Genomic DNA, 22,363 nt, shown 5'->3' with positions numbered 1-22,363 from the left:
TCCGTTACTTCAATTTACAGGACTGACGAAATTGATCGTATTATCCGGCGGGCCACGAGGTGCAGAAAAAAAAAAACATCGGAACACTGCCGATTCATTTGTCAGTATTTGCCCGATTCCAACACACCCCGAAACAAACGTGCCCACTGTCTATAAAGTAGAAAACTTATGTAGAAATAACATTAAAGCTCCTAAACAATGTAGAACTCTAACACACACAACTTCTTAGCAAGAAAAACGGGCAAGGACCTATATGTATTGCACAATGGCGGCCGGTTTCCTACAAGCCTGCTTCGCCGCACAGTTTTACAATTTTATGGACACACCAGGCGAATTTCTGCCGTCGCCGTAATGTTCCGCATAAAGTCCAAGGCCGAAAACACCGTCGCCGCGCGTCGTATGCTGTGTGTGCGCTTGAAAGCATGCGAGGCAAGCTGACGATCGCGGCTCAATCTGGCGCGTGTACATAAAGGAAGAAAGCGCAGAGCAAGCGCGCCGTGTTCCGTCGCGCGAAAGGCCTTGAGGGGGATGGGAGGGGCGGCGTTGCGCTCCGGTAGCAACTGCGCATTTCGCGACCGGGCGCAAGTGGAACCGGCGATCGCGGCTCAATCTCGTGCGACATACATGGAGGAAAGCGGGGAGGCAGCGCGAGAGGGCGGCTTCGACTCCGCCAACGAGTGCGTACTTTGCACGGCCGCGCGCGCGCTGCATCTTGAAAGGGATATTTTGCTAGGGTAGGCCAAGAATAAGCATTTTCGACATTTTTTAAAAATTATTGACGTATGTAAGCTTCGCCGCGACACACACTGCCCCTGAAGAGGTTGCTATTAAGGTTACCATAGGTCAGGCATGCTCACTGGTCAAGTTCGGATTATCAAGTCGAGGCCAATTGTGGGATCGAAATTACGAAAGTTTGGGGAAATGCATGGGCGCCGGCCGGAACCTGCGGTTGGGATCGACTTAAACGAAATTCGAATTAACCGGTGTTCAATGAACGGGCGTATATTGTACTACAGTAGGTTTTCCACGAACCAGTTGTGGCTTCATTTCTCAAGAGGTGTATACATATGTGCTGCGACCCAGTAGGTGGTCACGTGGGAGCAGTACTATATAAGTTATGGCACTTGTTCACTCAGCTGTCTTCAATGTCGTTACTCGTTGTGCAGTCCTATGTAGCAGCATTGAACGTTTGTTCAACAAGTCCTTTGAGAAAGGAAGCAGGCTTTCTTCCACAAAGTGGCACTTTCATTTCCTTTTTTTGCGATAATCTAGTACAATCTATCTGTTTGTATTTAGTACAATACAAACAGATAGTTGCTAAGGTCAGATACCAAGAGCAATGCCAAATTTTCATTCCCATCAGTGAGCTCGCAGCTGTGCTAAGGAAAGCAGACTAATGAACAGCAGTGACGTTGACTCGCTTAAAAGAAAGGCTGATCCAGTATAATGCAAACAAAATTTTAATCGAAAGTGACAGCTGTACACGCACAGCACAAAGGGGAAAATCACTATAGACACATGATTTATGTACAATATGCCTACAAAGCTACATTTCCGAGATTGGAACTTTCCAAACTGCAGCTTTCGTATGGTGCCCCTAGACTCAAACAAGCATGACAGTTTTCAAGAGCATTTAAGAAGTGATGCAAACTAAACCTCATGCGCATCTTGAACTGCCCATGTTGGGCAGTCTTGAATATCAACAACTGAGTGTCATACAGTGCTACATCTAACAACGCACCCAGACACCCAGAAACACATAATTAAAGCTGGAAATATGCAACTACACATATATACAAGAAGCTTTAAGTTGTCCAATATGCCTTGACACAGCCTCTCTTATGCATGGATCATTGATAAAGCACTAAACTTTAAACAAACAAAGGGTACAGTAATACAGATGTAGTTACCTACTGAAACCAAGAAAACTGAGCTGTTAGGCGAGTTCCGGTATAGTGTAATTACGTAGCACCGTTGCAGTACACTTTGAACACTTGGCACTATACGTGTTTCGCCAGGCAATATACAACACTGCACACATAACACTGCACGCAATTACATTTATGCTGAAGTATTCCTGTTATCACAAGAACAACCTCTTGTCAAAAAACAATCGTGTTGTACAGAGTGGCACAAACGTTTTAAAAAGGAAGTGAACATAGAGTAACAGTGAAAAATTCACATTCGTGCAAGTCGTTTCTGAGCATCCAAAAGTTAGATTGAACACTATATAACAGTTGCTGCAAGATTATGTCCTTAGATTCAACTTCCACATGTTGTGTGCATCAAAAGTAACTGGAATACATTGCTACGATCCAAGTGCATTGTACATTAACTTGTATGGGTGTTTTTTTAGCATTAACAGAATTTTCTAAAATTTTCTGTGGCAAGTGGCACAATTAGGCTCCTGGAGCTGAATCACCCAAACAGGCAGACATTATTTGCAGGAGGAGCCAAATGCATAATCGACTAATTTGCAAAATTTGCAAACTGATTACTTTAGGGTAAATACTGCAACTGACTTGTCGCTGGTGAACTTACAATGCACATGCACTTGGAATTAATTATGAGGATGGCACCAGCTTCGAGACGAGCATGCCCAAAGTCTACAAAGAAATGCAAAGGTGCTCCAGTTTTGTCTCACTGTGTATACAAAAGGTGCTTTGTTAAAAAAAAGTAACAAAAGTTCATTTTACCTTCAGCTTCGACTGCACTTATCTCTGATGCTAGTGCACCTTGAGAGTTCACCGGCTTCAGTTTGTAAATTGCAGTGTGTGCCCTAAATGAATTGGTTAGAAAGCTTATTAGTGAACATTTGGTAATCAGTCGATTATGCATTTCAGCTTCTTGAACAAGTAATTGCAAGAAATTATTAACCCTTGAGCAGTACAGGTCAAGGGTTAGGATAGTGCTAGTATCTGCCAAAGGTGATGTTTAAAAAAATTTTAGCTCTAAAAAAAAAAAAGAAAAACAGAACACCACATGGTATATTGGAAACTGGCAGTTCCTATCACTATGAGCAACAACAGCGCTGGTATCGCCATGAATGCACAGAATATGTCTAGTGTTACACACGATTGAGCGACAACAAATTCTTATGTATAAGCACCATGCTCCATCACTTTCAATTCACAGAGCAACTTAGTATGTAATTGCAAATATACGACCTTTTCAAAGCAAAGTGACATTACTAGAAGCACTTGTACCTCAGTACACAATGAATACAGATCTAGCATAACCCTATCAATTCCCTGTGCAGTGAAAGAGTAGAACAAGGCAAGTGGTGTAACAAGTTGCATATTCGTTGGATCTAGATGCATCAGCTGTTGCTCGTAATGCTTTCTGCCATCCACTGCACCTCAGTGGCATTTCTATTACTTGACAATAGAAAACAAATTTAGCACACTGCACACACAAGAACAGAAGACTTGTGTACACTACGAGATAGCGCACAGTCACGAGCAAACGTTTGAGGACCACAGATGTCACGAAAAAAATTTTTTTGCAGCCTATGCATGCAGGTTTTACTTAAGTCAGCTAAGTGCTATAGTCTGCTAAGTGCTACAGCCTACATGCACCTGTCCGATCAGTGCAATCTATTGAGAAAATTCTAAGTTGCACGGCTCAGCTAGAAGAAATTTAAATTTTTTGTTGATGCCATGGCCTTTTGCTTGCAATTGTACTTTTAACGTGCATGTGTAGAATACTGTGCACATAGGCTCTATAGACCTGTTGTGATGCCTGCTGCGTATGTAACACTTTAGCATAAACACTACTAAAATGGTCTAAAATGGTGGAACCCCTTCTTGCCTACGAACCAAAAGGAACTAGTAAATACACTGTATTTTATAGATATATGCTATATATATCACATTCACGATCGAACTTAGTACACTTAAGTCTTCTTCTCTCAAACAGGTAATTTAGCACACATTTCCAGACACAAACCAACCATGGTTAGCAAACAAGGCTACCACAGACTAGACACGAGTTATCTGCTGGAGTCAGCTATCAAAGAGGATATACAAGCTGCGCCAGGCTTGGCGAGTTTGTTCACACGGTGAAACTGTCGAAGACGCGCATTCTATTTCTACATCACCCACAGCATGACTAAAATGTGCGCTGACCAGTGTTCAGTGTTGGCACGATAACTTCATTATGCAGGGACAACAGAGCCCTAGGAAATTTCACCGCAAGAGAAGGATAAATGCCTTACGCCAGTCATAGGCACATCCACTTTCAACATTCATCATCGAGTCCCACTGGCAATCCTTTTGGTAAATAGTGTTCCCGCTGCTCCTTTTTGTTACGGTGAATTTCTATAAAGAGAGATGTTTTAAGTCACTTTTTGCTTTTGTGCTGCTACGGTGACCTAGCATACAGCTATCAGGATGAACAGCGTGGACATGGTCACATTATTTCACCAGAGAATTCTTTAGAGCAGGCCTCTTTAACTACAACTGAAGGAAAATGAGCTTTTCCCCGCACAGTGCCATGCCTCTGAAAGGCATGTAAAAGAAACTAACGATAATTAATGCACAGGCTAGACTGAGCTGTATGTTGCTGTTACATAAACAAAGATAATGGATCTTCATATAATGAAGAGCACTTGATTGTTTTAACATTATTGCAAAAAGTAAATACAGGTCTCTGCTATTGTTTGCTTTTCTTTTTCTTGCTACCAGCTTACAGTTCCACCACACATATTCAAGTGCACATAAAAAGTGTAATGTGAACATCAAGATGTAGTTTCTTTCTATTAAATCTGACTTGTATTGCAACAAAGCTTAAGGTTGGTGAGTTATTTCAAGTTCCATCACTTGAAAGCGGCACTGCAGACAACACAAGAGACAAGGAAAAAGACAGGGCACACCACACTTTTTCTATTAATTGCCTTCTGTATGTGTCGTCTGCTTCGCATCTTCGCAACTTGCACTGTTGCAACAGCAGCCTCTTATCAGAATCCCAGAAGTAATGCCTATGTCATCACTGCTTCAGAGCTTCGTCTGCAAAACGGATCTGCCAGCTTGCATTCTAGGTCACCACATCAAAGCCTTCTGCTCCTTTGGCATCGGGAGTTACCTAGAAAAATTGCTCTAGGGGAAACTGACACTGTCGTCTGCATAAGCAACAGGTACGGTAGTTCAGCCAGCATGGAAGTGCTAGGGTACTAGTACATCGATTTACCTAAACTTCATCCTTCTGGCATCAAACGACTTTGCCACATTGCAAATTGATCATTTTCAACGAAATGCTGAGTTACAAATGCGGTGATTCGCAATGAGTATGCATGTGTCCAGAGACTTATTGCCTGCGTGCACATCGAACAATGTGATTGGTCGGAAATTTTGAAAAATAATGCATGGTAAATACAGCCAGAAGAACATACGAAGCTGCACGCACGAAGATTGGACAAATCCATCTTTTACCAATCATTCTCATAGTAGCTGAATTATCGCAGTGCCAGATTTTCCTGTACTAATAACCTTTGTAGGAAACTCAATGTTTGTCATTGTCCACCAGCGGCAATCCAGTCGCCTGACGGCTTGCTTGACATAATGGTGTCCGTGTTGGCCTCAAGCCTTTGCACGAGCCTTGCGCACGGAGTCCAGCATCTGTCCGTGATTGCTCAGAGCGGCCAGGAGGCCTCCCAGATGTACCGGCGTGGCCTCTATGCTGTAGCTCAGAGGCGTGCCGTCGAGTGCGGTCATGTGGCCTCCCAGTGACGCGAGGAGGGCGTTGCCTGCGCACACGTCCCACTTTTTGATTGCGCTACTGTGCAGGTATGCGTCTGCATGGCCTTCCACCAGCTGTAGCACCTTGTAGCCTGAATAATGGGGAGAGAAGAGTTTCGGGACATGTAAGTACAGCTTTTCATAGACGTCATCACTAAGCAAGGTTGCCAAACTGGCATCAGCAAAAGTTTGCAGGGGATGTGAGCGCTGACTGAACTGTGCGAGATATAAAAAGCTCGCATTTGTAAGAATGCAATACGAAGCTGGGTGACGCTTTCTTTTCTTCTTTCATGAACCTGTACCTGAATGCATACAGACAGCCCCACGTCGAAGTGCAGTGCACCACAAAAGTTTACGGGGCACGGTTTCCACAACAGATGTGAACTTTTGCTGTGTTGAGGCATGGCAGTTATAATTTTATTAATCACAACATAGGTTGCAAAAGGCTACTAAACAATAAAACTTTTGAGTTCGATGACCTATGCCCATGTGGGGAAAAACAGGAATTCAGCATTTTCGCAAATGCCCAAATGCCACGTCTCGTAAGCTTTTGTAGCCTACTGCATGAGTGCACGTTGCTGTGCAACCAAATTGTGACATTCAATTTGGCAACAGCCGAATAACTTGAAAAACTGACTTGAGAAGGCGCTACATCACTAGGCTTTTTGCAGGTGTGAGAAGGTTAGAACATTTTTTTTTTTTTGGTACTAAGCGACTTTACAACGGGAGTGCTACTCTCAGAAACTCACTTTGAGGGATACACTCACTTTTACAAGATTTCGTTCGACTCAGCGCGGGGCGCATCGGCATCTACGGAATTCCTCCTCGCAGAGTGCCAGGAATGCTGCCACCCATTCGCACCAACACATCTGGTTTTAAGTTGCACAAGATCTCACGAAAGTGATCACGTCCTTGAAAGTGATCGGGTGGGAATACGACCCCGGAGCTCCACTTCAACCAATTTCCCTTACTTGTCTTACGATTTTTCACTGTAATGATGTCCTAACTGTGCTATGTAATGAACAAGATACAAGCAAGCTTTCGATAATTCAGTGATACTGCTCTCACCTGCACCCCCAGCCGGCACTACTTTGACTTCTGGGCCAAAGGCCTTCTTGGCCAGAGCTTGAACTTCCCCGGGGTGAGATCGTGACACCACAACCGTACGAGTCTCGGTTGCGTCACCTTGAGCAGGGGAATGGACGTTGCTCCCATGGCCAACCCAGCCCCAAGCTGTACAGAAAAGAAACAGTGGCAGATGGCCTCAGTTTTATTATGTATGTAGTTTTTATGTATTTCATGAATACGTATGTAAAAAGTAAATTCTAAATCTTCATAGCACTCTCCTTCAAATCTCCATGCCACCCATTTCACATATTAATAGTACTATAAGGTTACAGCAACAGCCTGGCTTAACCAATCCATTTTAACTAATCATGTCTCTTTGACACACCTAGTGATGAAAAGCACTCATTCAACTCAGATTTTGTAAGACCAGTGCTTACACAAAACACAAGGGAAAAGATACACATTGTGCTTACACACAGTATAATGTGCGTCTATTTTTTTCTTGCACTTCATCTAAGTGCTGGTCTTAACAAATCTGAACTATGCTATACCAGTTAGCGCAAGCTTCTACATTCCTGAAGCTCACTAAAAGGGCTCTGCAACACTTTCTTTCAGGTCACCATATTCACTCTAGATATATTCTCAGCATGTTGCAGAACACAGAGAGAAAGAGGAATCACGAAAATTGACTTGCACAAACCCAAGTTATCGGTCAGAGTCCAAGCAAAATGAGAGTTACCCTTCACTGGAATTTTTGAGCCTCTAGATGCCACATTTCAATCTCCCATGACATCATGTGTTGACACAAATAGAAGCAGGGCATTATCTTAAGTTGGCACACCACAGCTGCCAAGCCTGCTCAGCCTGTTGATGGCGTTCCCATGGCCTCCGAGACTTGGCGGTGGACAGACTGATCTCGGAGGCCATGGCGTCACTTCTATGGCAACAACAGCTTCTGCGAGGCAGCCTTCGGCATGCCAAAGTGCTCAGCATGTAATGTGTCATCTCCATGGCTGCAACACCTTGCCCGTGGCTATGCGATACCTAAAATGGTTGTAAAACGCAATGCTGTAACTTTTTTTCGCTGTACTTGCAAAACCGTGCAAATGTAAATTGCACATTACATTTTAAGCCAATGATCACAACATCACACCTTGACGTCACGTCCTGTCTACGAAGTAGACAGAATTGCTGCATCGAGGCAATGCTGTCGGTGTTGCTCGACAAGCTTTTCCTGGTGCCTTGCAAGGCACCTTTAAAGTTTCAATGCAATGAAATTTTAGACTGTGTAAAGTCATTTTTCAGACACTACAGATACCTATATTGTCTGTATAGAGCTCTGTGCGAAATTCTATGTTTGAAATATGAGTGTACATGCCACGAAAAGCTAGCAAAAATAGAACTACCTTTCTATATCGAAACCCCAAGATTGCAAGTCCCATACACTTTGCGAATTTATGTACGTTAATAAACAAATTACAATTACCAGCTCTGCGACTTTGCCAAGATTGCTTTGAATTACTCAACTAATTTAACCAAAGTGAAATTCCACTGCAGCTGGCATTCTTGGATTGGTAAATTAGTGTAACAAAACAACCATCAGAGACTTATGTGCTAGCTACTTCAGCCTCTTCAACTACAATAAAACTGCTAGTTAAAGGGGCCCTGAACTACTTTTTATCGAAGTGGATAAAGGCATTTGAAGTGAAGATAGGCTATTTCTGAAATACTTTACCTCAAAAAGTACTTCAATGCGTTCAGCAGAAGTGGAGTTATTGGCATTCAAACACGGCTTCCACTGTGCTCCCGTTGCTTCTTCAATGCGTTGCACTACGAAGGCTACGACGCAGTGGGGCGTGCCCACAACGCTTCGCCTTCTAAATGTCACCGTGGCACACAATTGCAATTGCGAATGTTAACATAAACTTCCACCTTTGGTGCCTATGATGCGCTAAACATAAGCCAAACACGGTTGACCTCAGCAAGCTGCAGTGCACTTAGCCAGTGGTCTTGTGGTGGCACCCTGCGGCGGCCGCAGTATCTAACGCCATATAGCTGACCGCAGCTTGATGTTGGCTATTGGCCAATAGCAGCTGTTTACTAAGGCAATGACGAAATGGTGCACCCGATGACGAAATAGTACGTCTAGGAGAGAGTGGGGACAGGGCCTTTTGTTGAAGAAAGAGCGTTTCAGAGAAAGGTGGCTTCGTGATCCGCTTGCGAGCTCCACACACCACATACAACAGCAAAACATGGCTGAGATGTTCAGGGCAGCGTATGCAACGCGTGAACTATGTTATTTCACCAAGCTCGAGGGGTGGTTCAGGGCCCCTTTAAGTACGTCTAAGCTGTATCACACTTCGTTTTCTTTTCTCTATATGTTTCTGCCTGTCAGTAAGACACCACAGTAAACTTCAATGTCTGAAGTACCTCGTAAGCTACTACTGTATTGGCCCCTACTGCACCAATGTACCGGTTTTATTTATTTATAAAAAACAAACAGAATAAGAAGAGATGCCTCATAACTCCATTAAGATTTCCTGTGAAAAGTTATAAATGAACAACATGTACATGATTGATTGATGCTCCCAAAGAGGCAAAATTTGTGAATACCCTCTATCCACAATTTTGTGCTTCAGAATTTTCCTTAATCATAACAGGACACAACCTTCTGTCAGTGTAAAACAAAATAAGGCAAAAAAGCACCTCCATATGCACACTTTGTTTTAGTGAACAACTAAGGTAGCAAAAACATAGCGTATTTGTGAGAGACAGGAGCTTCCCTAATCCAGATCTGAGAAGTGTCAAAAAAGCGCTATAACTGCTGCGGCCAGGTTCATACTTGTCTTGTTGAGGAAGGGCTGGTGTATGACGCCGATTACTGGCGAGCCGTGCACAGCCACACAGACCATGGTGGTGACATAGTCAAGCAGGTTTTCTGCAACAAAGAAAGCAACATTTTTTCTTTGTCAATCGTGCAACCCTGCATTGAATATTTATTCAAGTACAGTGCAGTTCACTCCTGTGCAGAGTGCGCGGGCAGCCCACTCAGCTGTACGTGGCAAAGGGTGCTGGGTTTGAGACGGTTCACTCAAGAGCATGCCACGATAATAGGCGTGCAGACACACTACTGTGAATGTTTGCTGCAAACCGTGCTGCAGAGACCCTACAACTCCCAACATATCATACTTGATAGGCTGATATTGATACCTCAAAATGCTAACTTAAGCTCCGGAAACTTAAAGCAAACGCATGCAAAAGCTATATAGTACCATTTCTGACATGCTGGAGCAAAGTTTCAGTAATGAATATCTCAGCAAACCAATTACCATTTAATCAATTACTGAATTAAATAATTCAAATAACATTTTATTGATTTTTTTGGTAGAAATGTGCTCTCCATGGCTAGAAACAAGCTCAAAGTTGTCTTTAGCTTTGCTTGACAGGGAATGGTGTTTGTGTTTTGCAGGGTTAAATGCCACAAATTTTACTTTGCATAATGATAATGTGCTAGCTATTGCTGCGACTGCTTTCCATTTCTGGCAAAACTGCAACTTTTCTTTCACATACGCAACTTCCCTTCAAGGATGAAATAACTGTCCATCACTTCACCCCCATGAACTAAGAGTGATAGCAGCCTGGAACTCTTGCTGTTGGCATGTTTATGATTTGCAGCACTGCATGTTGCAATATCACTGCTCCAGCAGCTTGCATACTGCGTTAACCTTCTTGATTAAAAAAGAAAAAGATCACAGTCTGGTGATGATGACTGGATTATGAGGCATGCTGTAGTAGGGGATTCCGGATTAATACTGAACCAGTTGGGTTTCTTTAGCATGCACCTACATCTAAGTACATAAGCGCTTTTACATTTCGCCCCAATCGAAACGCGGCCAGGATTGAGCCTGCAATCTCGAGCTCAGCAGCGCAATGCGATAGCCACTGGACTACCGCGGCAGGTCCCTTCTTTACTGATGACTGCACTTCAGCACGCAGAAGGGCCAACTTAGCCTGTTTCAAGGTTTATGTTCTCCTGTGAACTTAACTACACTTCCGTTTCTTTCTTTCGTGGCCCCTGATGCTGCTCCGACTCCACATACCTGTGTACTCCTGAGTAGCGTCTAATGGGTCAATCCACACTGTGATGGCCTCTGCTGGAACAAGGACGTCATCTCCAATCAAGCCTCCCAAAGTGCGTGCTCTGGACTGCAAATTAGCGGCTGCGTCACGGTCTCCTTCAGTGCGTTCCTCTGAGATGATCTGAAAAACAGCAATGTGCTGCTTCAGCATTTTCTGCTGAAGAGCTATCCACGCAGCTCTCTCATCGGCCAAAAGCACTACAATCACTACAAGGGTCCGTATAATCATGTGGTAACAAGTCTACCTGCTGCTGCAGTGGCTGTACTTGTACACGACACAAGCATACAATGACAGTTGTGCCAGAAGAAGGGCAATTCGGTCTATCTTAGACCAACAAGATTGTTTTTCTTGGTAAGCACAAAAACATATACATGCTATCTTATTTGCTCTAGCGCAATGACGCAATGTTTTTGCCCAGGGAAAGGAAATTACGAAACTATAGAACACAACTCGTAGAGCACCAGAGTGCCTTTACCAAGCATACTGGTCCCGAACCCATTAGTTGAAAAACCTTCATTCCTCTAGCCTTCCTTGGCAGGCCCGGCGTCAGACTTATTTATTAATAAGTCGAGGCCCACATTTCCCCTCATCTAAAGTTATGTTTGACTGCACCGTGGCCTAAACCACAATGCATCTGTCAATGCATTCGCAAACAAGCGGTTAGGCAAACACAGCACACAAACACTGGGGCATGACGCTACGGCCTATCGAGGTCGTCGCGGCTGTCGAACGGCTCACCGAGAGTCCCGGAAAAGACGCCGACAGACCGCCGTACATGACGCGGTGCGAGCTGAGGTCGCCCGCCGTGAGTGGGTCATCGGCGCCTTCGCGCGTCTTGCCTTTGCTCTGCTGCGCGAGGCGGTTGCTGAGGCGCACGCGCCGCACTTCGTCACCGCCCGCTTCCGCGGCGGCCACGCCGGCGTCCAGCAGTTGTCGCAGGCTCACCAGAGCGGGCCGCGAAGTCCTTATCCGCGCCACGTAGAGCAGCACGAGCAGCGAGACGGCAGCGGCCAGGACGACGACCATTCGGCCGCTACCTCGAAGTGCCAACCAGGCCATGACGGAAGAAAACGCGCGCACTTTCGCCACTTAGTACGGCAGCAGTACTCGTAGTACTTACTACGTGGTGGTTACGATCACACTCAGACGACGGCGGAGAAGCGGACGCAGCTGTGCGTGACGGCGCGTCGCTCGGCGTGTGACGACGATCTGCTGCGTTGGGTCATAGCCGGCGCACGGAGACGCTGAAACCACGTGCTTGCCATAAACACCAGTCTGGCGAACCGCACCTGCGTTGAATGTCCTCCCCGGCTTGGTGCTATTGGTGGCTTGAGCGAGCTTCACCGCTTCACTTCGAGCAGCTGACAGCCATGACCTTGTTTTTCTGATTTTGTATTGCTCTCCGCAGGTGTGGTTCCGAAACTGCAGCGGAGTGCCATAGTCCGCAGAGTCAGCGCGCCTAAAATTGAGTTGTACGTCTGAGATTACGGTACACGTGAGAACGCAGCAAGAACTCGAGCTGCTCAAGCATTCACATTCCACAAGCGCATTGCATACCGCGAGCGGTGCCGACACAGCCGACACCTCTATGCCTCTTTCTAATAGCGCAGTTGGCGTTCGAGGTCGATTCGCAAAAGACCGAACGAGCCAAGGGCAGTCGAGTCGAGTCGCACGTGCGCGCGTTCTTCAAGCGCTCGCAACGTGCTGTGTACCTCGTGCGCTCGCGTTTCCTTCATGGAAAGTTTTAGAACATCCGCACGCGGCTGCCGTGCTTCCCTCGCTAGTCGTATCTGTGAATCTAGGTTCTGTTTTTACTGTATTCGCTCGCAGTTTTCACTCTCTGTCACACACAGCGACCACAACTCCTGGGGCAGCTGGCACAGACATCATATGCAAGTAATGCGCTAACTTTGTTCGCAGTATAATTGTGGCACATGCACAGTGAGTCATCAGTTGTGTATTGTCTGCAAGCAGTGGTGATGTAACGCGGTCAGGAGTATGCTCGAGGTGTCGCGTTGATCGGACGTCGCACGAGCTCATAGCGGCCGACTTGGAGCTCGGAGATTCGAACAGGTGCGGCTTTCGTGGCGCTTATCGGTTGCTGCTTCCAGCTTCTGTTGGTACTGTCGGAAGCCGAACGCCTGGACAAGTGTGAGTGCCATCTCTGGAAGAATCACTTTGGTAAAGGTAACGCTGCTTTTGTTACTTGAGTGATAGATTGCATTAGGAATGGAGTTTTGTAAAAGTAAGTAAGAAAGCATGCAAACGTAAGCAGATTTTGACCACGTGAGGTTTTTATTATTTTTATTATTGTACATTTAAGCACATGATTTTTTACATCGCCCCCATCAATGTGCAGTCGGAAATCGGCGATCTCGTGCAGCCGAACGAGCCTGCGCGGCTGGCGCTAGACGCACTCGTGAGTTAGCTGTTTCATGACTTATAACGCCGCGGCAGCGTGCCGGAAATTTCGAACAGTCCGAGTCGAGACCTTACGACGAAGTTAGACACGCGCGAAACGCCTCGCTCAAAGTAAACTTGGGGCGCACTCCAACACCGCTGACACATCCGGCAGAATCACCGAACTGAACTCTCAGATCCGCGCGAAATGTTTCTCAAAGTTACGTTACCGTTGCTTATGCGCATCGATGCCGTCTGTAACTGCGTCTACAAGGACTTGTGCACTCGCGCACCAAGTGCTGCTCCGTTTCGCGTTTCTGGGCGGTATGTTCCATAGAGTAGATTCCTACATAAATTTTAGTTACGTTATCGCATTGCTCTTGGTGCTCGTCACCGTCGCTTCTCGGACAGTCGCTGCTTTCGGAGATATCACTTTCAGTGCGCGCTGATTGGTTGTTTGAGCAAAAGCGGATGAGCTGGTTGGCTGGTTTACCAAAACCGCTCGAATCATACAACGCGTCGTGTACTAGTCGTGCGAAAGCGATCGTATCGCCGAAAGCATTGAAGAAGGAACAGTTTTCTTCCTTCATGGCCGAAAGTGATCGCCCATTAACCCTCGCATACGCTCGTATTCTAAACCACGCGTCACGCTACGTTTCGAATATGGTTTTGCTCCGCTCGATTCCTGTTTACAACCTCCGTCTCCTCCGCGCACGCACACACAGGTCCCCAAAAAATTCCGGTTAAGTCCTCTGGAACAACAAAAAAACTTGGAGGACGCTTAAGCTTCGTTTTCAAGAGTGGAACGCGATAGCGGTATCGCACCCCGTTTGCACCGCCCACTCATTCGCTCGGCATGCTTTTGAGTCACGCAAAGACGAAATGTGTGCCTGAGCAAGCGGAACGAACCAAAGAACTCGGTGTCTCGGAGGGAGAAACGATCTACGCGATCCAAACCTCGTGATCGGCACGGGCAGCCGGGCCGCGACGCGCTATGAAGGCGGACGCGATCATGGGGCTGACGCCTCGATGGGATCGTCCTCTATCTCGCTTGGGAGCACCACGCAGGCGCATGACTCCTGGCCAGCAGCACGGCACACATCGCAGGGGACGCTTTCCCACCAGACGCGCTACGGCGCAGCGATCACGTCAGAGGCGTCCTACATCGGACGCTGCACCTAGGAATCGCGATGTGAGCGGAAAGAGGACCCGCGTCGCCTAAACACGAGGGTTCGAGTGACGCACGCAGGAAGTTGGAACGGGAGAGAGCGAGAAAACTTATTAAACGGCATCCTCGCACCGGTCCCCGCACGGCCCCAATGCGCTCAAACGGGACGTAGGGGAGAAGCGGGCGAGTGGCGCGCCACCTGTCGGGGCAGCGCCGTGCATTGCGAGGAGGGGGTCTTCTGTGTTTGCCGCAAGATGGCTCTGCGTGTGCGCCAAGCGCAGAAGAAGTGTAGCGGAAACGTACTTCGCTACTCGTTTAACTGCGACGTCTGTAATTTACATGCTCATAATTACCGATATACACCGCAGTATAACTTTCTATGGCACGTTTCTAAGGCAACACCGCATTCACTAGAGGCGCTTTTGTCCCGCTTTGAACCATCGAACTCATGGCTGAGTGGTAGCGTCTCACACTTTGGAGACCCTGGTTCGATTCCCACCCAGCCCATCTTGCAAGTTGTTTTTATTTATGAATTGCCTTCCGGGATTTTTCACTCACGGCCAACGCCACCGACACCGGCTTTTCTGCGACATAAGCTCCTTAATGCTGTCGCGTTAAAATTACAATAGCCTTTGAATATATATAATTCTACAGGTGGTGCCAGTTTTGCAGTGCAGTTAGAATATTTGACAAGTAAATTTTAGTGCTAAGTAAAACAAGAGAGCTACATGCATGAGCTCGACGAAGTGGCTGGATGCATGGAGCACGTTCCTTACCTCTTAACACATCAAAAACATGTACCTGTAGTAAACTATGACAAAATAATTCTTTTTCCTTCATTCTTAAAAAAGTTTGCACCCTTTGGGGTGTATCTTGTTCCACAATGATAATCGTCATCTGTCTTCCCTGCATTTCCTTTCTTTAACGCTGCGAGCCCGATATTTCCAAGTAAAAAACGGCATGCGTCATGGCATGTGTGTTATCAGCGTGACATAGCATTCTCAAGAGGTAAGTAATGACCACAGCGTTTTCAAGCAAGGAAAGGCAAGCAAGACAGATGACAATTATTGTTGTGGGACAAATATACACCCTAAAAGGTGCAACTTTTTTTAAGAGCGTTGGCTAATTTGGCTGTCAAAAATTCATTACCCTAAGTTTTCCGGGGTCATGAGCACACTACTGCAACAGAGCTGATAGAAGGCTCTATACTGCCTGGGGCTTGCCCAAACGATTGTCATCTGTATTGCGTGCGTACCTTTGCTTTCTTTAACGCTACGTGTCTAGTACTTTTAGTTTATGAACAGCATACACATATACGAACACCCACTTTTTCCATACTTAACTCTTTCCTCTACTCTCTCCTTTTTTTTTTTCATTCTACTTCCTCTCCTTTTCACATGAAGGATTTATGATTCTCATGGTATAGGTTAAAAGTTAAAGAATACCAACATGAAGAAAGAAAGGTAATTATTGGTTTGGGACAAGATTTTTTACACCATTTGTTTCGGGACACTTGTATCAGTGCCCTTATCTAGAGTTACTGTACATGGCTACAGAAGGGAGCCATTTACAGTATCTCTACCCCGTTTGTACTCAGCACGTGGACATTGTATTTTTTCTTTCACATGCATGAAGTAGTTTCCTTTATCCTGTCATCCCTTCACCCCCTTGCTGTGCCCGACACGCTCTATTGTGCAAGACAGAAGCAAAGTAGGGATGGACAAATGTTCGAAGTTTCTAATATCAGTAGAATATTATAACTATTTGTATTCGAAAACGAGCTATTCATTATATTCGGATATTCATAACTAACCAATCTAACTGACTGTTAAAGTCTCGTTACTGTGCTCCACCTGTTGAACAAAGTATTGCAAATTATGAGAAGTAAAATGACAAAAGTTTTCAAATGAACGTTGAAACAAAATGGATAATGCAAGTTTCGATTTCCATTTTGCAGCGGAAGCCTACATGACAAACTGAGTTTGGCTTGTGGTCTCTGACCTTTAGTGTTTTTGGCAATCTGGTCATGTAGCATTTTTGTCGTTAACACTACAACCAGTCATGTTTTTCTTGCAACGGGCCCTTATCCATGTGCTTATGGCACACAAGTCCATCAGCAGTTTCTTCTTTTTTTATCACAACTTCTGGTCGCTTTTTGGCAACAATTTATTTAGTGTTTTTCCAGGCTCCATTTCATACAGCAGCCATTAATTCTTAGAAAGCTTGTTTGAAAACGGGCTCAAGAGAAGTTGAACCATTATTCGTGCAATGTTTTTATTACATATAATAATCTTGTTTTTAAAACTGATTCTTCGTCCCTACTAGTTAGCTGTATCGTTCGGACTAGTGACTAGGACTAAGGCATGACACCTAACTATACAGAAACAAATAGTCCTGCTGTAAATATGTACATGCATTTATTTTTGATTATTCAATATTTATTGTTAGCTTCTTAAAAAAATTTTGATATTCGGCCACCTTAAAGCAAAGTCAAAACACGATCAGAGGAAGAGGCAAAGGGGCCCTATAAAAAAAAATCTATTAAAGTCATATCTAATAATACCATATATGATCATATGAGGTTTCATATAAAAACCTGTGTGTTTGATGAAGTTCCACATGATAGGAGTGCTTGGGGATCCCATGCAAAAATTTGTATATTAGCATATATCATATGTGGGTATGCTTTCTTATGATATATGATACAGCAAGCTGGTGTTGTTACAGAACATTGTGTTTCCAACTGCTGTCTAAATACTGAATCACGCTGCATAAAGCACTGTGTGTGCTATTGCGGCCTGTACATGACTTTTACATTGGGAAAAAGACTGCGCTGACATTAGTGTAACATCTCAAAATAAGTCGTTCTTGTGGCTGTTTCTGGGTTTGATCCTGGTCACAGCTGCCATACTCGATGGGGGACAAACACAAAAATGCTTGTGTACTTTAAACAACCCCAGGTAGTAAAAATTAATCCGGAGTCCTTCACTATAGCATGCCTCATAATCAGATTGTTGTTATGGCATGTATAGCCCCAGAATTCTTTAGTCTTTTCCTTTTTATCTTGTCTTGTTATTTGCACCCATGATAGATAGTAAACATAAAGCAAATATTCTTGTATTGTTCTTGGGAAGTGGTAAAAGGTGGGAGACTGAATTTGGCAGCCATTAAAGGACAGCGCTTGTCCTTCGCCATTCCTTTTTCGTCTTTTTCTGTCGGCCGTGCCGTGCACATCGTAATGGGATACCAACCGGCACAGTCTCACACCTTGCTTTAAAGGACAGCTTATGAACAGCAGTGTGCTCTTAGTGAGCCTATCTAATATTGAACTACTACAATAATCTTGTGCCATTGTACATGGTGATGAGAAAGTGCTGCTGCCGACAGCCCAGAATTTTACAAGATGGTTGTGTCTAGGTCGATCCTGAAACTAGCGTGGGCTATGTGCAGTTTTATTTCCACAGAAATCTTGGGAGATGGGGGGGGGGTACTTGTTGTTTCTTCCCCCTGAATTGTCTTTATTTTTTTTGTGTGTGTGACTATATATTTTCCTAGATTGCCTTTCATTGACTTTGTTCGCTGGAAAATTTTTCCATGTCGGGCTTACCATTATTTTCTTTGATGAATAGTATATCTGGTTCACTAGTTAATGTGGAGATGTGTTGTATCATGCACATACTACTCCTTGACACTGTAGTTGTGTCCGGTACACAGATTAACTAAATTTTTGAGAAGCCGTCTATAACAAGGGCACAGTACATTATGACTATGCGACTTTGCAGGAAGGAAGATAATCCATTTGATATTTAAGCACAAGTGCAGGGAGACTGTAATCGGGACATTGTGCAAGTACAGCAGAGCCCTAACAAATAATACAGGGAAAAAAAGTTACACGTTAGACACGGCCCTGCATTGCCATTAGAGAACTTACCCTGTTCATCCACCACAGCACAAAGACTGCAAGGACTGCATTTGTACAGCCATATGTTAGTTCTGTGGTAAATTTGCTTTAACTGAACATTTTTGGTTAAAACTGAAATATGGAGAAAAGACTGATGTACCTTTCTCATTTCTTTTTTTCCGTTTAAACTGAAAATGCTGAACCCTGAGTATAGTCCACTGTTAAAGGGAACTTCTGATCACATGGATCATACTTTGGTGTCACTGTAGCTGTGAGTAGCGGCATAATCTAATGTTGATTCATTGCACACGTGACTAAAAGGTGCTGTCACATACAAAATATTTGCAGCTGCTCCGAACTTGTGCATTCCTTCGTATGCAGACCGCAGCGTGTCATTGCGTTATATTAACCCCTCAAACTTTGTCATACCAGCCTAGCAGTTAGGTTGCCTGCACTTGTACGATTTCTGGAAACTGTAGAACTGAAACACAGTGTTGGGGGCACTCCTAAATTGTTGCTTTTCTTTCAGAGGCATGGAGCCAGAGGAAAGAGCGCTGTGGTCCTATGCTGTCCACCTCGAAGGCTTGGGACTCTCCCACATGAAAGCTGCCGACCTGGTGCTTGCCTTTCAAACGGCTGGAATTGGGGCTGGAGGACGCACGATTCCGTTTCCCACCGTTTGCACAAACGGCGGTGGTACCCGGGTATGCCGCATATTTGAGCACCTCACCCTTTGGAATGAACTCCTGTGGTTTGCCATGGCCGAGCTCAGGGAGGTCCAACCAGGCAGATTGGCCTTTCTTTGCCGGCACTTTCTTAGACCCTTGCAGCAGAATTGCCAGGAGCAGCTTGAACGCACCTATGCACTGATCCACTGTGTGCTTGCCAAGCATCACTGCATCGTTTCGGTAGTGGTCGATTACGACATGCTTAAAGGCTACCCTACACTATTCAGCGATGCATTGCGACAAAGCACCTCTCTTGAGAAGCTGCAGATCGACACCTCTGGACTGGAGTTTGAGGAGGTCGGCAAGCTCATTGTTGACGTCTGTGCAAACTGTCGCCTCAAGGAGTTGACGTGCAGTGAGATTAAGCTCCTGGAAAGTGGCAATGAAGTGCAAGCACGCTTTGCAGACTACTTGAGAAAGTCGACTACACTGAAGGTGCTGAGTGTCATCAATATGTCCTGCCATTCTGACTTCAAGGTTGTCATGGGACCTCTGCAGAATTCGACCATTACTAGTCTGACGATTGACAGCGTGTGCATAGAACTCGACAACGGTGCTTCCCTGTCCGGGTTTCTTTCTGCCAACTCCGTGCTTACAGAACTGACTGTGGTAAAGCAGACCTGGCGTACTGTGTGTAACATAGAGCCCTTGTTTAGAAGCTTAAAAAGAAACAGTGTGCTCCGGAAGCTCAGCCTTCAGCGATTTTTGTTTAGCCTGGCTGATGCCAATTTAATGTCAGATACACTGACTGTGAACACAACACTCCAGGAGCTTGATGTCAGTCGCACTGAATGGACATTCATAGAACCGTGGCTCGGTGCGGACAGCGAGAATGATTCTGCTGTTAAGAGCGCAAAGTCCGCATGGGGCAAATGGTGGCGTGTTCAGCCGTTTGTCAATGCTTTACAAAGAAGTGTCTCTCTCCAGAGGCTGGAATTTGGACACATCTATTTTTGCGACTATGAATTGCGAAGGCTGCTTATGGCGGTGAAGGAGAGCGACTCATTTCGTCAACTCCATTTCTTACAGCTGAGCTATGGCTGCTTCTGCGAATTTGTCGACCTCGTTCGGGAGACGGGCACCTTCGATAAGGTTGCTATCCGGAATTGCTACTCCAATGCCACACTCTTTGCTAAATCTCTGAATAGATGTGAGCGGCTTCCGTTTACAGGAAACCACAGCTTTAGGTCCCTTGACACGAAACGTTTGCGGGAAATATGTACCGCGCTTACATTGCACGACAGCATCACTTCAATTAATCTGCGTACTGACCGGCCTTTTGAATCCTTTGATGAACCATGCGCTGCCTCGTTGGCAAGATATCTGTCGTCAACAACCACACTGAGGGAGCTGGACGTCAACATCAGTGCCACAGACAAATCTGTCAACAGGATTGTCATTGCTGGTCTCTTGGCAAACAAAAGCCTTGAGAGGCTCGGAATATACAGCTGCTCTCTGTATGACAGCGACGTGCGTGTGTTCACTAAGTGGCTGCAGCAGAGCAAGACCTTGTACTGGCTGTCCGGCTCTTTTGTGCCCGAAGATGTGCGTGTCCTTCTCGTGTCGGAGCTGGTTGGCTGCCTTCAAAGTAGCTACACGCTTACATCCTTAGACATCTTGAATCTTGAGAAGAGTCATGCGCACTGGCAGGTCATCCGGGGTCAACTATGTCGAAATGCCTCACTGGTTGTACGCGCCACACACTTTGTCACAGGTTCCACGCTAAAGAGGTGCGCAAGTGCGTTTGAACTTGTGTCATGGCACCCCTTGGTCTTCTACAGGCTTCTGCACCTGTCATCAATGCGCATGGATGAGGTGCAACAGAAGCTAGCACAGAGCAGGAAGCGTCTCTTGATCGACTTTTGGCAGTTGGCCGGTGTTGTAAAAGAAGAGCTCTGCTGCCATGAGCGTGATGATGGCAAGCTTCAGATAGACCAGCTAGGCTTTGATGCCTGGATGGCATTGCGCAAGTTTTTGAAAGTGGGTGACATTGCAGATGCCTAGCTCATGCAGAAAAAAAAAAATTAATCTGCATGACTGTCCTGAGTGTAAATATAGCTTGGTTAAATGAACAACTATTTGTTCCCAATGTATTGAGTGTGTGGTTCAATAACTGTACCGATTGTGTGCTTAAATGAACAACTATAAGCTCAGCACACAGTCACGCTTGCTGTGTAGTGCAGTTTGTATGAATGTAAAATTTTGATTGTTACATGTATCGAAAATTTGGATAACAGATAACAAACAATTTTGATGAAAGGTTAGAGTTGTTCAGACAGCTTTATTGAAGGCATAGCTTGTGACCGAGGATGGGGAATTAAACCATAATTTCTTCTGTGAATTAGTAGTTGGCTCACGATTACTGCAAAGAATAGGTCTAAATTTATATGTACAATGTATATACATTTATGTATATAAATTTAGGCCTATTCTTTGCACTAATCGGCAGCCAACTATTAACACAGAAGAAATTATCGTTGCACTCTTCATCCTCGGTCAGAAGCTGCGTCTTCAAAAAAACTGTCTGAACAACTCTAACCTGTCATCAAAATCATTTGCTATCTGTTACCCAAATTTTCTATACATGTAACAATCAAAATTTTACATGCATAAAAATTGCACTACACTGCAAATGTGGCTGCGTGCTGAGCATATATATATATATATATATATATATATATATATATATATGCATACGCACACTCAAGTGAAGCTAGCTTAGCAGGACTCTTTGAGGAACTATTAGGTATTGTTGGATTGTTTGGAATACCATTGACCTCAGTGAGGTTAGAAGAACTGTGAGGCTTGTACAGTGCTGACTAACGGCCACGTCCTCCGCCATAGAGGACTTCCGGATAAGAAGCAGTACGGAGTAGGATTCCTAATCCATAAGGACATGGCGGTCAACATTGACAAATCCAACAGCATCCATGAGAGGGTAGCCATAGTCATAATAAAACTTAATGAGAGGTATAGAAAAAAGGTAGTACAAGCCTACGCTCCAAGCACCAGTCACAGTGATGATGAAATAGATCAGTTTTATGAAGATGTCGAATTAGCGATGAGAAAAGCGCAAACTCAGCATACTGTCTTAATGCGCGACTTCAATGCAAAAGTGGGGAAAAAGCAGGCTGGTGAACAAGCAATTGGCAACTATGGTGTTGACTCTAGGAACACTAAAGGAGAGACGTTGGTAGAATTCGCGGAAAGAAATAAGCTGCGA

General features: G+C 45.0%; 2 protein-coding genes across 5 annotated transcripts; one reads left to right on the top strand and one right to left on the bottom strand.

Annotated features, from left to right (window-relative positions):
• Nucleotides 1–1,442: 1,442 nt before the first annotated feature.
• On the bottom strand, nt 1,443–12,507 carry LOC126528037 (inositol monophosphatase 3). The gene is made up of 5 exons (XM_050175890.3): nt 11,682–12,507; nt 10,904–11,063; nt 9,646–9,741; nt 6,804–6,968; nt 1,443–5,827 (listed from the first exon to the last, which is right to left on the bottom strand). The coding sequence occupies exons 1-5, from the start codon at nt 12,000–12,002 to the stop codon at nt 5,577–5,579; spliced, it is 993 nt and encodes a 330-aa protein (XP_050031847.1). The 5' UTR covers nt 12,003–12,507; the 3' UTR covers nt 1,443–5,576.
• A 24-nt stretch (nt 12,508–12,531) lies between these two features.
• Nucleotides 12,532–21,229, top strand: LOC126528030 (uncharacterized). 4 transcript variants are annotated; one of them, XM_055069088.2, is made up of 2 exons: nt 12,532–12,839; nt 18,942–21,229. In XM_055069088.2, the coding sequence occupies exons 1-2, from the start codon at nt 12,532–12,534 to the stop codon at nt 21,142–21,144; spliced, it is 2,511 nt and encodes an 836-aa protein (XP_054925063.1). In that variant the 3' UTR covers nt 21,145–21,229. The 4 variants fall into 4 exon arrangements, with proteins under 4 accessions (XP_054925063.1, XP_054925066.1, XP_054925065.1 ...); XM_055069091.2 differs by having other exon boundaries at nt 12,577–13,094; XM_055069090.2 differs by having other exon boundaries at nt 12,577–13,124.
• The last annotated feature ends 1,134 nt before the right edge of the window (nt 21,230–22,363 follow it).

The sequence above is a fragment of the Dermacentor andersoni genome, chromosome 9 (genome assembly GCF_023375885.2).
Source record: "Dermacentor andersoni chromosome 9, qqDerAnde1_hic_scaffold, whole genome shotgun sequence".
Lineage (NCBI taxonomy): Eukaryota > Metazoa > Arthropoda > Arachnida > Ixodida > Ixodidae > Dermacentor > Dermacentor andersoni.
Note: the sequence above shows the minus strand (reverse complement) of the source record. Positions and strands in the feature narration are given on the sequence as shown.